The 14,785-nt window shown below is 44.7% G+C and overlaps 1 protein-coding gene across 1 annotated transcript; it reads left to right on the forward strand.

The window, feature by feature from the left end:
- Positions 1–7,168: 7,168 nt before the first annotated feature.
- Positions 7,169–14,078, forward strand: LOC124596393. Its single transcript, XM_047135518.1, has 3 exons — positions 7,169–7,273; positions 9,903–9,998; positions 13,725–14,078. Exons 2-3 carry the CDS (start codon positions 9,924–9,926, stop codon positions 13,932–13,934), a joined length of 285 nt encoding a protein of 94 aa, XP_046991474.1. The 5' UTR covers positions 7,169–7,273; positions 9,903–9,923; the 3' UTR covers positions 13,935–14,078.
- Positions 14,079–14,785: the final 707 nt, after the last annotated feature.

Here is a 14,785-nt window from a genome sequence, read left to right on the forward strand (position 1 = left end):
TAGAGTGTAAAAGCGTAAGCGCGAACGTGAACAAATATATTTGCAATTTGGACACTATATTAAGCTATAATGCTCGCTTTGGTTAATCTTGACCTCGTCTTTACCTCATTAAGATTTAATTTGGCTATCAGTCTTCTTTTGAAGTGTTCAGTAGACGAACAATTGCGTAGCTGCATTTACCAACAAAGGATTCGAAGCATTCACTACGCACCATAATTTCTGTTTTCCGTGAACGTAGTGACTATATCAACCACTCGAACAGGAACAGTGACTAGAACTGTGCTATATTCACCTTCAGAACTTCCTGCTGAAAATTAAAGATACTATTTGCTATACAGTGGCGTCACATTTTGAAGGAACGAAGTTTGAAAGTTAAATCTGTTCATTCAAGTTGGAACTTGTTCAACTTAGTTTTTAATGAAATAAAAAATTGCTTTTGGGCACCAGAATGAAACTGAAAAGATATTTATTTACTTGATTTGAGCCTCTTTTCTAACTCTTTCCAGAATTTTAAATTTAATTCTTCCCATTGGAATAAAGGTAATGTACTCTCCATACTTTAAGAAAATGACTTTACGGAAACGATATACTGATATACACTCCTGGAAATGGAAAAAAGAACACATTGACACCGGTGTGTCAGACCCACCATACTTGCTCCGGACACTGCGAGAGGGCTGTATAAGCAATGATCACACGCACGGCACAGCGGACACACCAGGAACCGCGGTGTTGGCCGTCGAATGGCGCTAGCTGCGCAGCATTTGTGCACCGCCGCCGTCAGTGTCAGCCAGTTTGCCGTGGCATACGGAGCTCCATCGCAGTCTTTAACACTGGTAGCATGCCGCGACAGCGTGGACGTGAACCGTATGTGCAGTTGACGGACTTTGAGCGAGGGCGTATAGTGGGCATGCGGGAGGCCGGGTGGACGTACCGCCGAATTGCTCAACACGTGGGGCGTGAGGTCTCCACAGTACATCGATGTTGTCGCCAGTGGTCGGCGGAAGGTGCACGTGCCCGTCGACCTGGGACCGGACCGCAGCGACACACGGATGCACGCCAAGACCGTAGGATCCTACGCAGTGCCGTAGGGGACCGCACCGCCACTTCCCAGCAAATTAGGGACACTGCTGCTTCTGGGGTATCGGCGAGGACCATTCACAACCGTCTCCATGAAGCTGGGCTACGGTCCCGCACACCGTTAGGCCGTCTTCTGCTCACGCCCCAACATCGTGCAGCCCGCCTCCAGTGGTGTCGCGACGGCGTGAATGGAGGGACGAATGGAGACGTGTCGTCTTCAGCGATGAGAGTCGCTTCTGCCTTGGTGCCAATGATGGTCGTATGCGTGTTTGGCGCCGTGCAGGTGAGCGCCACAATCAGGACTGCATACGACCGAGGCACACAGGGCCAACACCCGGCATCATGGTGTGGGGAGCGATCTCCTACACTGGCCGTACACTACTGGTGATCGTCGAGGGGACACTGAATAGTGCACGGTACATCCAAAGCGTCATCGAACCCATCGTTCTACCATTCCTAGACCGGCAAGGGAACTTGCTGTTCCAACAGGACAATGCACGTCCGCATGTATCCCGTGCCACCCAACGTGCTCTAGAAGGTGTAAGTCAACTACCCTGGCCGGCAAGATCTCCGGATCTGTCCCCCATTGAGCATGTTTGGGACTGGATGAAGCGTCGTCTCACGCGGTCTGCACGTCCAGCACGAACGCTGGTCTAACTGAGGCGCCAGGTGGAAATGGCATGGCAAGCCGTTCCACAGGACTACATCCAGCATCTCTACGATCGTCTCCATGGGAGAATAGCAGCCTGCATTGCTGCGAAAGGTGGATATACACTGTACTAGTGCCGACATTGTGCATGCTCTGTTGCCTGTGTCTATGTGCCTGTGGTTCTGTCAGTGTGATCATGTGATGTATCTGACCCCAGGAATGTGTCAATAAAGTTTCCCCTTCCTGGGACAATGAATTCACGGTGTTCTTATTTCAATTTCCAGGAGTGTATATGCCGATTTCATACATATTGCAAGAACTATCTACTATAATGTGAACATGGCATTTGTGATAGTCATAATGAAACGGGAAGTATAAGAAGAAAATTTGAAGGTAGAATTTCCATTTCGTCATATGTAATGGCAAGTAGAAATAATAAGTCAAATGCTCTGTATGTATTCCATCAGTTTACAGATCAGAAGATGACAATCTTAACTGTTGAAACCGATCATCAATAATAAATAATATTGAAGGAGACCCTGGCTATAGTTACGGAAATAAGTTTTCCTCAAGTGATGTAGCAAAGCGACCCATCAATAAATGCGTAATACTCTGACTCTTTAAATTTAAGGAAACACTGCAGCTACCGTTGCTGCTGCTACAATCATAGTTACAGCTGAACGTATGATTAGAAAAATGCAATCGATTTCGAAATCAAAAAATAACGCTCTGTAGTGTAAATGACAATATACTCAACAAAATACACTTAATCACAAAACGATTTGAATTAGGCCTGGCTCTCCTTTACAAAATGACCATTAAGTATTTCGTAGTCTGCCTTGTTGTGTAGAGTGCAACTGAGGTTGTGCATCGGAAAAAAATACATACACACATACATACATGAACATAAACACACACACCCACACACACATTATTAATGTCTGTTCATCCAGACAAGCAAATAAAAAAATAATTATCAGTACAAGTTAAATGCGACAACTCACATAATCATAGTCAAAGATCTCGTTTTATTATAAACACAATAAATTATTCGTACCGAATCTGGCGCACATAATGGGGCACTGCGTATGTAGTATCATCACACTTTGTGAACATCTCATGTTGAAGACCAGTTTCTGAACTTCATGCAGTGTTCAAAATGTTCTTATTTGTTTCCCATTTGCAATGGATCATCCGAGAAATCGTTCCGAGCTATCACTCTGTCTGTTATACACTCCTGGAAATTGAAATAAGAACACCGTGAATTCATTGTCCCAGGAAGGGGAAACTTTACTGACACATTCCTGGGGTCAGATACATCACATGATCACACTGACAGAACCACAGGCACATAGACACAGGCAACAGAGCATGCACAATGTCGGCACTAGTACAGTGTATATCCACCTTTCGCAGCAATGCAGGCTGCTATTCTCCCATGGAGACGATCGTAGAGATGCTGGATGTAGTCCTGTGGAATGGCTTGCCATGCCATTTCCACCTGGCGCCTCAGTTGGACCAGCGTTCGTGCTGGACGTGCAGACCGCGTGAGACGACGCTTCAACCAGTCCCAAACATGCTCAATGGGGGACAGATCCGGAGATCTTGCTGGCCAGGGTAGTTGACTTACACCTTCTAGAGCACGTTGGGTGGCACGGGATACATGCGGACGTGCATTGTCCTGTTGGAACAGCAAGTTCCCTTGCCGGTCTAGGAATGGTAGAACGATGGGTTCGATGACGGTTTGGATGTACCGTGCACTATTCAGTGTCCCCTCGACGATCACCAGTAGTGTACGGCCAGTGTAGGAGATCGCTCCCCACACCATGATGCCGGGTGTTGGCCCTGCGTGCCTCGGTCGTATGCAGTCCTGATTGTGGCGCTCACCTGCACGGCGCCAAACACGCATACGACCATCATTGGCACCAAGGCAGAAGCGACTCTCATCGCTGAAGACGACACGTCTCCATTCGTCCCTCCAATCACGCCTGTCGCGACACCACCGGAGGCAGGCTGCACGATTTTGGGGCGTGAGCGGAAGACGGCCTAACTGTGTGCGGGACCGTAGCCCAGCTTCATGGAGACGGTTGCGAATGGTCCTCGCCGATACCCCAGGAGCAACAGTGTCCTTAATTTGCTGGGAAGTGGCGGTGCGGTCCCCTACGGCACTGCGTAGGATCCTACGGTCTTGGCGTGCATCCGTGCGTCGCTGCGGTCCGGTCCCAGGTCGACGGGCACGTGCACCTTCCGCCGACCACTGGCGACAACATCGATGTACTGTGGAGACCTCACGCCCCACGTGTTGAGCAATTTGGCGGTACGTCCACCCGGCCTCCCGCATGCCCACTATACGCCCTCGCTCAAAGTCCGTCAACTGCACATACGGTTCACGTCCACGCTGTCGCGGCATGCTACCAGTGTTAAAGACTGCGATGGAGCTCCGTATGCCACGGCAAACTGGCTGACACTGACGGCGGCGGTGCACAAATGCTGCGCAGCTAGCGCCATTCTACGGTCAACACCGCGGTTCCTGGTGTGTCTGCTGTGCCGTGCGTTGATCATTGCTTGTACAGCCCTCTCGCAGTGTCCGGAGCAAGTATGGTGGGTCTGACACACCGGTGTCAATGTGTTCTTTTTTCCATTTCCAGGAGTGTAGTTGTAGTAGTGTGACGATTTGCTGTCATTTAGTATCTTACAAATGTCCCACGACGACAAATTGTCGTTGCTCACTTGTTGCATCCGTGACCACAGCAACATATCCATTAGTACAATCACAGTTAAACATTGTCTGTCATGTAACATGACGGCAGAGAAGCGTTAAACAGGATTGTCAGGTCTACGAAACTAACTGATGAAAGTAAAATGTTCCTAGAGAACAGTCTCAACAAATGTAATGCGATTGGAACTACATACACCAGAGATTTGTGTTAGTTTGATATAATGAAACCTTTTGTACCGAGCGAGATGGCGCAGTGGTTAGCACACTGGACGCGCATTCAGGAGGACGACGGTTCGAAACTGCGTCCGGCCCTCTAGATTTGGTTTCCCGTGAATTCGCTAAATCGCTCCTGGCTGATTCTGGTATGGTACCTTTGAAAGATTACGGCCGATTTCCTTCCCCGTCCTTCAAGCATTCCTTGCTCGAGCTCCCTATCCAATTACCTCGATGACGACGGAACATTAAACCCTACTCCATCATGTATAAACGAGATGACAGGAAAAAAAGCGATTTCAATGAATCGCACAGTCAAACTGCCGCCCACAGAAAACAGTTAAGGCACTATGAGCAAGTCTCCTTTTGCACTGTTCCGCGGGATATGTGGAGCAGACCAGGGAAGGCGGAGAATCCAGACCCGTCGTGTTACGTGAATTATAATGGTTTGGACGGAGAAATTTTTCTTCGGAATGAGACGCACGGTCGTACTGAGAGTAATACTAGCAAGTAATGTTTGCGAAATAATTATAGGTGACCATGTGAAGGATAAACTGCTCCGTTACAACTCACAAATCGATATTCTGCTCTTCCGTATTGGCAAGGTATTACCTCCACATTTGCCGTTGATTTGGCACCTCTTCGCTGATTACACTTGGCCCAAAGAGATGCACCTCATCACATAAGCACGTTCAACCTACGCATACTCCGTCTCTTTGATATTTTAGTAGCTTTTTCTTTCATACACTGTTCCATACACACTCCAAACTTTGGGTTCATTGAGCCGTTCGTTCTGGCTGTTGTAATTTTCATAACCGTTAACGCTTATAAGAGGCAGTCGAGCAGTATCGGACAGCTGTTTCTCAACTCTGGGGCTAATTGAAGCGCTTGAAACGCCACTGAAGACTGGGCTATGGAGCAAGGATACCTCTCATGTTCTGATTCAAAACAATAATAAGTTTCGGAATGGCAACAAGTTATATGTAAAAGCATCCTTTAAAATATTTTAAGGCTCCTATAATTGTGAAGTCAAATAGTAAACTATGAAAAGCTGAGTAACTGAGAAATTTTGACTGAAAATATCTGAAGCTTGCTTGAAATGGAGTCTGTGAAGCTCACGCTACACGATGTGAATTCCAGGTAATCGGTTTAACTTTATGTTAAATGTTAGCCCTGAATGCTGTGAACCTTTGTTTACCAGATCTGTTGTCGTCAATACAAAATAAATGATCACTGAATAAAACGCATTAGACTTTATCTGTCAAATCTGTTTGAATTCACAATGTAGCACTCCCATAAAATATTTCACTCCAATCTTGCTTCTTTATAAAAAAAAAAAAATAACGATCTGAGTGTCAAAATTAAGCGATGTGCAAACGGAGGTGGGATTTCATCAGTACTCTAAAATGTTATTCAGCACAGAACTCGCGATGTGCAGTGCAAGTGTGTAGTCAAATAAAACCAAGAACACAAATGAAAAATCAGGTACTAATCTCACCGAGAAAGAAATAACTGAATAGGCACTTAAAGTTTTGACTCAGAATTATAAAGTCATAGCAGCTATACAGGTTGCCACACTTCTCACACATCAACTAATTCGAAATATCTCTCAGAAGACTGGGTTGAGTGCTACATTTCCTGGTGTTGGGCCCATGAGAATTGTGCCCGTAAAGAGCTGAGCACTACACTTGAGTCATAAATGTGTCACTGAACGTTACACTATTTATATCGATGTTGTTCTATTCTGTTAAACAAGTGTATAATGAAGCTTAGATTATTCGAGTCAATGTTCTTTCATTTCAAAGCTTAATACTTTAGTTTAAGGTCCATTTACGGTGGAATTGAGACTTTTTTGTAACAAAAATTCCTTTTTTTCACGTCAGGATTTCATGTCTGATTAATACTCCTCTTCAAAAATTAAAACGACGAATATGCAAAGGATGGAAAAAATATAAAATAATCGACGAAAGTATATTCTCAGGCCATTGGATTTTATAATTTCATTAAGTAACGTATCATACTACTTTTTAGTGTGAGGAATGCTCCAATACAATCTTCCGGAAAAAATATATGATTTCGAAAATGTTTGCGTGTCCTCCATAAGTAAGGGGCCACTTACCGTGGAGCGGCTCCCGTCACTGTACCTGATAGTGTTATTTCTAGGGTTCTTTTTGTGAGTAAGGGAAATAAGATGACTATAGCTATAACTGCGCAGACTAATGTAAAAGCTCTCTCAAAGAAAACATGCAATAGAGTTACTTGAGATGAAATTGTTCTTGGAAATATCCATTAACCGTGACGAATAGACTGTAATGAGAACTTGTAGCACTTGCCACCGCCATTCATCGTTAAGGAAAGGCCGAGGCCGTTCTTTGAGTCCACGGCGGTTACTGCACTCTGCCAGGAAGGCGCTGACGTCACTGCCTCCGCAGGCGCGCCTCGCGGTCTAACCGGGAGCAAACAATGTCGCCTGCGCGCAGTGTGGTGATGCACCGACGGGAAGACCGACCCCAGACCCCGGGGGTATAAAGGCTGCTGTCAGCTGGGAGCTTGAGGCATCCACTAGCTGGCAGAGAAACAGCAGCATCAGCCCGACCGCCGCGGAGGAACAAGTAAGTCTGAGGAGGCAGCTATACTTCCGGCAAAGATGCTGGTCCTTGATGTGAGATGCACAGTATTAATGCTGCGAACTTTCATAGGAAATTTGGAAGTGATACAGACATTTTTACGTGTTAATTCTAGTAAAGCTAGACAATGATTAAGATTACTAATAGGTGAGAGTGACACACAAAATGTTTAAATTTTGTTTCTGTTATTGGCAAGTTTATTCGCACCTTCACTGTTAGTCTTGCCAATTGGTAATAAAGAAAGATGTCGTACAATATTAGTCAGTTAGTACTAAAGGAACTAATGGCAGCCAGACAGTATTTTCCTATTGCTTTATTGCCCTTGACCAGTTTGATATGCAGTCAACAGGAGGTGCACATTTAGTTTAACACCGTACGAAGGTACTGAGAGCCTTGACGTTCGCAGTTAATAGCGATCTTCTTTCTCCTTTTCTGCGTAGGTACGGAATTTATGTCAGAGGGCGCATTTTACATGTTTCATGCACTTGAAGCTCAGCTGCAGCACAATAAGTAACATACTGTGGCGAACGAAATTAGAAATTACTGTCGATTTTTACATTGTCATCACATATCTTATTTTTCATCATATCACGTTAATGTGTTGACAGTAGCGCCTATAATTTGTATGATAATCACCAATTTGAAATAAAGTTTCACCTTGAGCACGCTACTGGTAATACAAAACTAACAGCAACTAAGAATTTTTTTTTCACTAGAACCTATTTAATCCTTCCTGGACCCCAGTCGTATACAGGATGACTAGTACATTTCGTTCGACAGTAATACAGCATACGTTATAGTTAGCATCGGTTCAAATTAATGATTAATACAATCCTTTTTATAGAACAGCCTAACCATTCACCATCAAGGAACAAAACCATGACTATGTTTTAAAACAGTTTTCCCGCTTTCTTCAGTTATCTAATTGTTAAAAGTTCTCTCTGTGACAGGAACGTGTTCTCAAGGAGAAAAAATTAATTTCAATTATATCGTGCGAGCTGCAACATATACGGAATTACTTAGTGCCTAATTATATTGCAACAGAACAGTTTTAATAGAGAAGAGGCCACAGACGTTTATCTGTGTAGAATAATCGGTTTGATCTCCACATTGACCCTCATGCTGCTACAGTATCGCGTAGACAATGTGACTTTGCCATAAGTTATTTTCAGGAATCTTATGTTTCCAATTCTTAAGCACGTCTGATGAGTCAACAATACGTCCCGAAGAACTGAATTTCCACTTTCGTTAAGAATGGTAAAGATTGCTGTACGTAACACTGGAATGAAGTGTGAAGGTCGGTGACAGATCTCTTCATCAATATTCGAATCTCGTGTGATCTAGTGAAGTGCTGGTAATGACCAGTTAGTCTGCCTTGCGAGCAACCTCAAGGAACAACAGTGAGCTACCCTCAGCTATGGGCGTTCGTACAAAAAATAACTTCCTTTGTAGTAAGACCCCGCTCTTGTTTAATTCATGGCGATGGATCAGAAGACGCGGAGAATTATTTAATCTTATGTCGGTTGTCTTTCCTATGAATCTTCGTTTCTCTGATGTTTCATCAGATACTTGAAAGCTCGTTTTTTCCCATTGGATAGCTGAAGTCAGCCCAAAGACATACTGCTTATCATGTCATGACAACTGGAGTTGTGCACACTCATTCGTCGGTGCGGTCACTAGTTACTCTAGTGCGATGGTCGTTTTTATCGATGTCTTTTCACAGGGACATTAAAACAGGAAGAAACACAATACTCCAGCAGCGAATGCTGGAGTACTGGTTAGTCTTCGTGTTTCACTGCCACAGTTAATACATATCGATAAAACGACTGTCTCATTAAACTAATTTGGGACCGCACTGTCGAGTGGACACTTGAAATTCTGATTTAAAAATCACTTTCTCAGTAACGAGAAACAAACTGACGCTTCCCGTTGACCCCGTTCGTTGCATGAAAGACATAAAAACAGTATTTGTTTGGGCCAACTCCAGCTAAATGCTGAAAAACTAAATTGCAAATATCCGCCGAAACACAAGGGAGAATTCGACTGGCAGCTCTTGGGAGAGAGGAAAGATCCTGTAGAGAGGACATCTCCTGCGTTGAAGTGTAAAATAAAATCGTGGGTAACAGGACGATGACAAAATAGGATATGGTAGCGGTGTGTAACGTCTGCTTTAAGACCGCACTGAATTTGCAGGCAAGATCTGCCTTGTATCTGTGGGTCTGATCTTTCAGCAGCCATAGAAGGACCGTACGTAGTTCAGAGTCGAATCCGAACTGAATCGCTTCCGAGTAGAATCGGTTTCCCAGATGTGTTGGTCATACAAGAACCTATAAAATTCTTCTCACCCGACACGTTTAACATGTAGTTATTCCTTCTTGTATAATTAGAGTTAAGCTACGTTTCTGTGACACACACTAATATCGGTTTTCCAGTTAAAAGAACTCACAGTGTGAAATATTTTGCCCCAATCATTAAATTACAATACGCACTCTCGTACTTTGGAGTCGCTGGATACTCGCATTCCTGTTGATACAAAGATCATAACTTACGATAGTCCCTTATTATTGTTGTTCGTTTCATTTGGACGTAACAGCCATCAACTTTTCTGTTCCAGAGTCACGCAGAGTCAACCACTATGAAGACAGCCGTGCTGTTCCTCGTCCTGAGCGCCGTAGTTCTCAGCTGCGCTCTCCCGTCTCCGGAGGACAAGGTAAAGCATGCTTATTTGTTTGCAGAGAAAAAAAAAACTTTCATTTGCCCAAACAACAGAGATTTAATATGTGCTTGAAAGCTAACTGGTTCGTAATTAAATCAGACAAGAGTTAATGAAATCGATCTATCATCAGTCGGCAGATGATGGTTGAAGTGTGTTGTATGGACAACAAGCAGAAATCGACAGACACATGTATTATTTTGACCAGAACCGAGGTGGAATCTTCCTACACGTCGGTCAGGGGCCTGAAGATGGCGTATTAAATCGCCGAAACAGATAGCCAATTAAAATAAGTTTGGAAATTAGACGGCTGAAAGGTGTTTGATTTGACACCCTACAGTGAACGGCCGAGTCCCGGAACCATCTTTGAAAAGATGGACATACAGTCACTTAAAATTATACAGGTGTACTGGGAGAGGCTCTCCATATTTTCCGTTCGTATTATTTCTTACGCTTATACCTCTACAGTTTGAAACAATGTAATTAAAACCAAATTACGTAGAAAGTAAAATTACAATACGTTTCCTTTGTTAGGAAGATAAAGAGAGGAAATAATCGTAAATAAAGTGACATCGTTACCGCAGACGTCTGGCAAATATCATCATCAGTAATACCACACAGGGTGTAAACAGAATAAACTGCCAATATTATACGGAAAGGTACCTCCCGGTGTCCGTGACGAAAAACGTCTCGGAAGACCCCTAACGGTACTAACCGACCGCCGTGTCATCCTCAGCCTATAGGTGTCACCGGATGCGGATATGGAGGGGTGTGACGTCATAATGCCGCTACTTCTCAATCAAGTCGCTCCTCGCCGGCCGGGGTGGCCGAACGGTTCTAGGCGCTACAGTCTGGAACCGTGCGACCGCTACGGTCTCAGGTTCGAATCCTGCCTCGGGCGTGGATGTGTGTGATGTCCTTAGGTTAGTTAGGTTTAAGTAGTTCTAAGTTCTAGGGGACTGATGACCTCAGAAGTTAAGTCCCATAGTGCTCAGAGTCATTTCAAGTCGCTCCTCGATTTGCCTAAGAAGAGGTGAGTGCATCCCGTTTCCCAACAGCGCTAGCCAAGCCCGTCAGCGCTTAACTTCGGTGATCTGACGAGAACCAATGTCACCACTGCGGCAAGGCCGTTGGCATACCGTTGCGTCACATTCTTTATTTTCGTATTCCTAAAAGACAGATAGTTGTATGTTTGATTGTAGACACATCTCTGTTTACTTTGTCAACTGTCGGCACACGATCTTGCTTGTGTATTATCGACAGCGATGTGACGGTCAGGGAAAGGTAACGGACGAGTCAAGCAATGTAAACATTGGGCGTGTACAACAGCGCAGGCCGGCGGCTAGGTACTACCGAAACAAGAAATTTAAATACTCATTGGGGTGTCAAGAACGTGTAATTCGGTTGACGTAAACAATGAATTAAGTACAACCAGACGTTTTCTCTTTTACATTATCAGAACGAAGGTCGCGGTAGTAACGAAAAGTATCGATCGTGCAGGAGGTCTTCGTTGTGGGAAATGTTTCGGATAAATTCGTAGAGCTGCCATCACAATACCATTTGCCTCGCCATAAATTAAATGAATATCGCCTAGTTCAGTGATAGTAAATCTCCGTTCCTTCCTAACATTTAACGGAGTTGCAACGTCTGCACAGATAACTCGACGACTGCCGACGATCGACATATTACAGTGACTCAACCAAGCAGGCCATTGTTAGAAATTTATAAGCTCTTATGGGACCAAACTGCTAAAGTCATCGTCCCCTAGGCTTACACACTACTTAATCTACCTTAAACTAATTTACGCTGATGATAACGCACACACACACACGCACACACACACACACACACACACACACACATGCCCGAGGGAGGACTCGAACCTCCGACGGGGCAGCCGCGCGAACCGTTGTAAGGCCCCCTAGAGCGCGCGGCTACCTCGCGCGGCAGCAGGACATTGTTGCCTACTTGTTTGCGACTTAACGCCTGCGATGTCAATACGCGCAGAAGTAAATTACACGAATCGATCGCTTATATAAATGTACCTGTGTTGGGGGAGGGGTGGACGACGTAACCCGTAGTGTACTCATCCTGTTTCATGAATTCTTCCATTTCATTGTGCAAAACGTTTCCACAAGTCACGCCTAATTCGTATGTGCTGTCCAGAGTCCTTTCCAAAAACATTGTCACGAGACGAACTTTTTTTGTCTGGGAAAACCGTAGGAAATGGACCAACATGTTACTAGACGTTTTAAATCCATTACATGTGTTCTGTTAACTGGATTTTTTTGGCACTTTATACCATTTACACCCTGCATAGCTACGTAGGATAGCGAGCTATACAGTATCCATAAGCGTGTCAATTTCCGCAAGTTACGAGGCTTGTTTTGAACTACAACTTTGTTGGGTATTGTATGTTACGCTTGATACGTTAGTGAATGGAGCTTATATTTGTGACAAGAGTACATTTGATGTTACTGCTTTTTGAACTATACAAAAGAAAAAGAAAGACGCACAACAAAAGAACTATCCGAATGGGACGGAAATTGGTAGATGTGATTTACATGTATAGACAAATCATTACAGTTTCAGAAAAACTATATGATTCATTCGAGAGACAGAGCAGGTCATTAATACGTTCGTTCACCTCTAGTCCTTTGGTTGCCACCAACGTCATCGTTACAGCACGCCCCGTTTTGTTGCCCTCATGGCAATCCATCCTGAGCTTACATTCCAGCAAGATAGCGCTCGCTGACGCACGTTGAAAGTTTCTTGCCAAACCCTGTCTTGGCCAACACGACCGATCTCTCCCCAGTTGAGTACGTGTGGGACATTATGGTCAGGGCCCTCCAACCATCTCGGGATTTTGACGATCTAGCGGACCAGTGGGAGAGAAAATGGCACGATATAACTCAGGAGGACATCCAACAAATCAATCAGTGCCAAGGCGAATAACTGCTAGTATAAGGGCCAAAGATTGACCAACGCGATATTGACGTACTAAACTTGTGTAGCGGTTTCTCTTGAAGAAGTCATCCATTTTTTTCTGAAATAGTAATAGTTTGTTTGTCTGTACACGTTCATCACATCTACAGATTTCCATCCCATTTGGGCAATTCCTCTGTGGTGCGTCATTCTTTTGTCTTAAAGTATATTTCCGTGTAAGTAACTTCCCTAGTTTATTTGCTACAAATGCTTGTTTAATGATGCCTATTGCTAGGTTTTGTCTCATACGCCACTGCTTTGTTCTCTTTTTTCTTGTATTTGAAACAACCACAACAAGATCGTCATCATATCTTCCAATTCCATCGTCGTTTACTGACTCTCCTGAACTGAAGAACTAACTAAACGAAATGTAGTGTCTCACTTTTGGAGATAAATAGTCATGTGTTTACCAAATTTCTTCCCCCCCCCCCCCCCCCCCCCGCCCACTTCCCCGCCCCCGGCCCACCAAATGTAGCCATAGTCAGTAGAGGAAACTATGGTCAGCAGAAACCAGGTGACTTTGCATTTGATGTAATTTTGACAATATTCCAAATGCTTCTCAGGAGGCGCGACAGTCTGGAACCGAGCGACCGCTACGGTCGCAGGTTCTAACCCTGCCACGGGCATGTGTGATGTCCTTAGGTTAGTTAGGTTTAAATAGTTCTAAGTTCTAGGGTACTGATAACCTCAGCATTTAAGTCCCATGGTGCTCAGAGCCATTTGAACCATTTTTCTCAGGAGGACCGTGGCGGAGTAGGCGTGGACGTGCACAAAGAGAAGGGCGTGGGCACCGTGGTGGACGCCCAGGCCCACGGAAACGTATGGAAGAGCGACGACGGCAACAGCCGGGTGGACGCCGAAGGCTCCTGGCAGAGGGTCTACCACGGGCCTGGGGCCGGCAAACCCAACTACTCCGGCGGCATCCGCTTCTCCCACAGGTGGCGATAACCGACCTGTGCTACCTGCCTGTCGCTACAGCCCCAGGGAGTGTATCTCGTCGCCGGAATTGCTGTACTTCGCCATGCAAAGTTTCTTCAGAAACGAGTCCCACTTTCGTACCTGTACTATTTACCATCAATTTAATTGGTAATAAATAACATCTTATAAAAACTTTTTGTTTCCTTTCTTTATGTAACGCTCAGCCCCATGCTGGGTGAGACCAAAATAAATTGTTATATGTTCTCATGTTTTACAAGGTCCGATCGATCACGACATTAAAACCACAGTGAAAATTCGATAAATCTTTGCACAGATGTGTTGCGCAGTGTCTCTACTATGCCCATCGATCGCGTCGCGTGGGTCTTTTCAGTTTTGAGTGTGCAGTGAGCACGTTAAGATGCCCAGAACAAAAGATTGTCCCACCAAGAGTGAAGAGTGTGCTGCCATTTGCCGAGGGTATCCGCCTGATTTCATGCAGTCCACATATCGTACCTGCCATGCACCTGCCACGCATAACAGCAAAGTGGGGCAATGGAGCAGGAACTCACTGCAATGTTTTCGATGGAAAGTGTTTGACCACCCATGTTACAGCCTGCATGTAGCTCCATCTGATTCTCATCTCTTTGCTCACATGAAGCGTTACCTGTGAGGACAACATTTTGATCCAGAAAACGATCTGCAGACCAGCATAGAGAATTCGCGGAAAGCTGCTGCCTTCTATGATGAAGGTTCTTGAAAAGTTGTAAACCTTCAACAAATACGAGGTGCGACAATAACGTAATGAGATTGATTTTCTTTGCAAGATGTGGCAACCCTGAAGGCTTGCATAGGCACAATATCTTTGACCTTGGTCTATGAGC

The sequence above is a fragment of the Schistocerca americana genome, chromosome 2, assembly GCF_021461395.2.
Source record: "Schistocerca americana isolate TAMUIC-IGC-003095 chromosome 2, iqSchAmer2.1, whole genome shotgun sequence".
NCBI classification, from domain to species: Eukaryota; Metazoa; Arthropoda; class Insecta; order Orthoptera; family Acrididae; genus Schistocerca; species Schistocerca americana.

Excerpts from the sequence above, each read along its gene's own strand:
- LOC124596393 (XM_047135518.1), top strand. The coding sequence starts at position 9,924 with ATGAAGACAGCCGTGCTGTTCCTCGTCCTGAGCGCCGTAGTTCTCAGC. Across the intron at positions 9,999-13,724 it reads TCCCGTCTCCGGAGGACAAG|GAGGACCGTGGCGGAGTAGG; the intron begins GTAAAGCATGCT and ends CATTTTTCTCAG.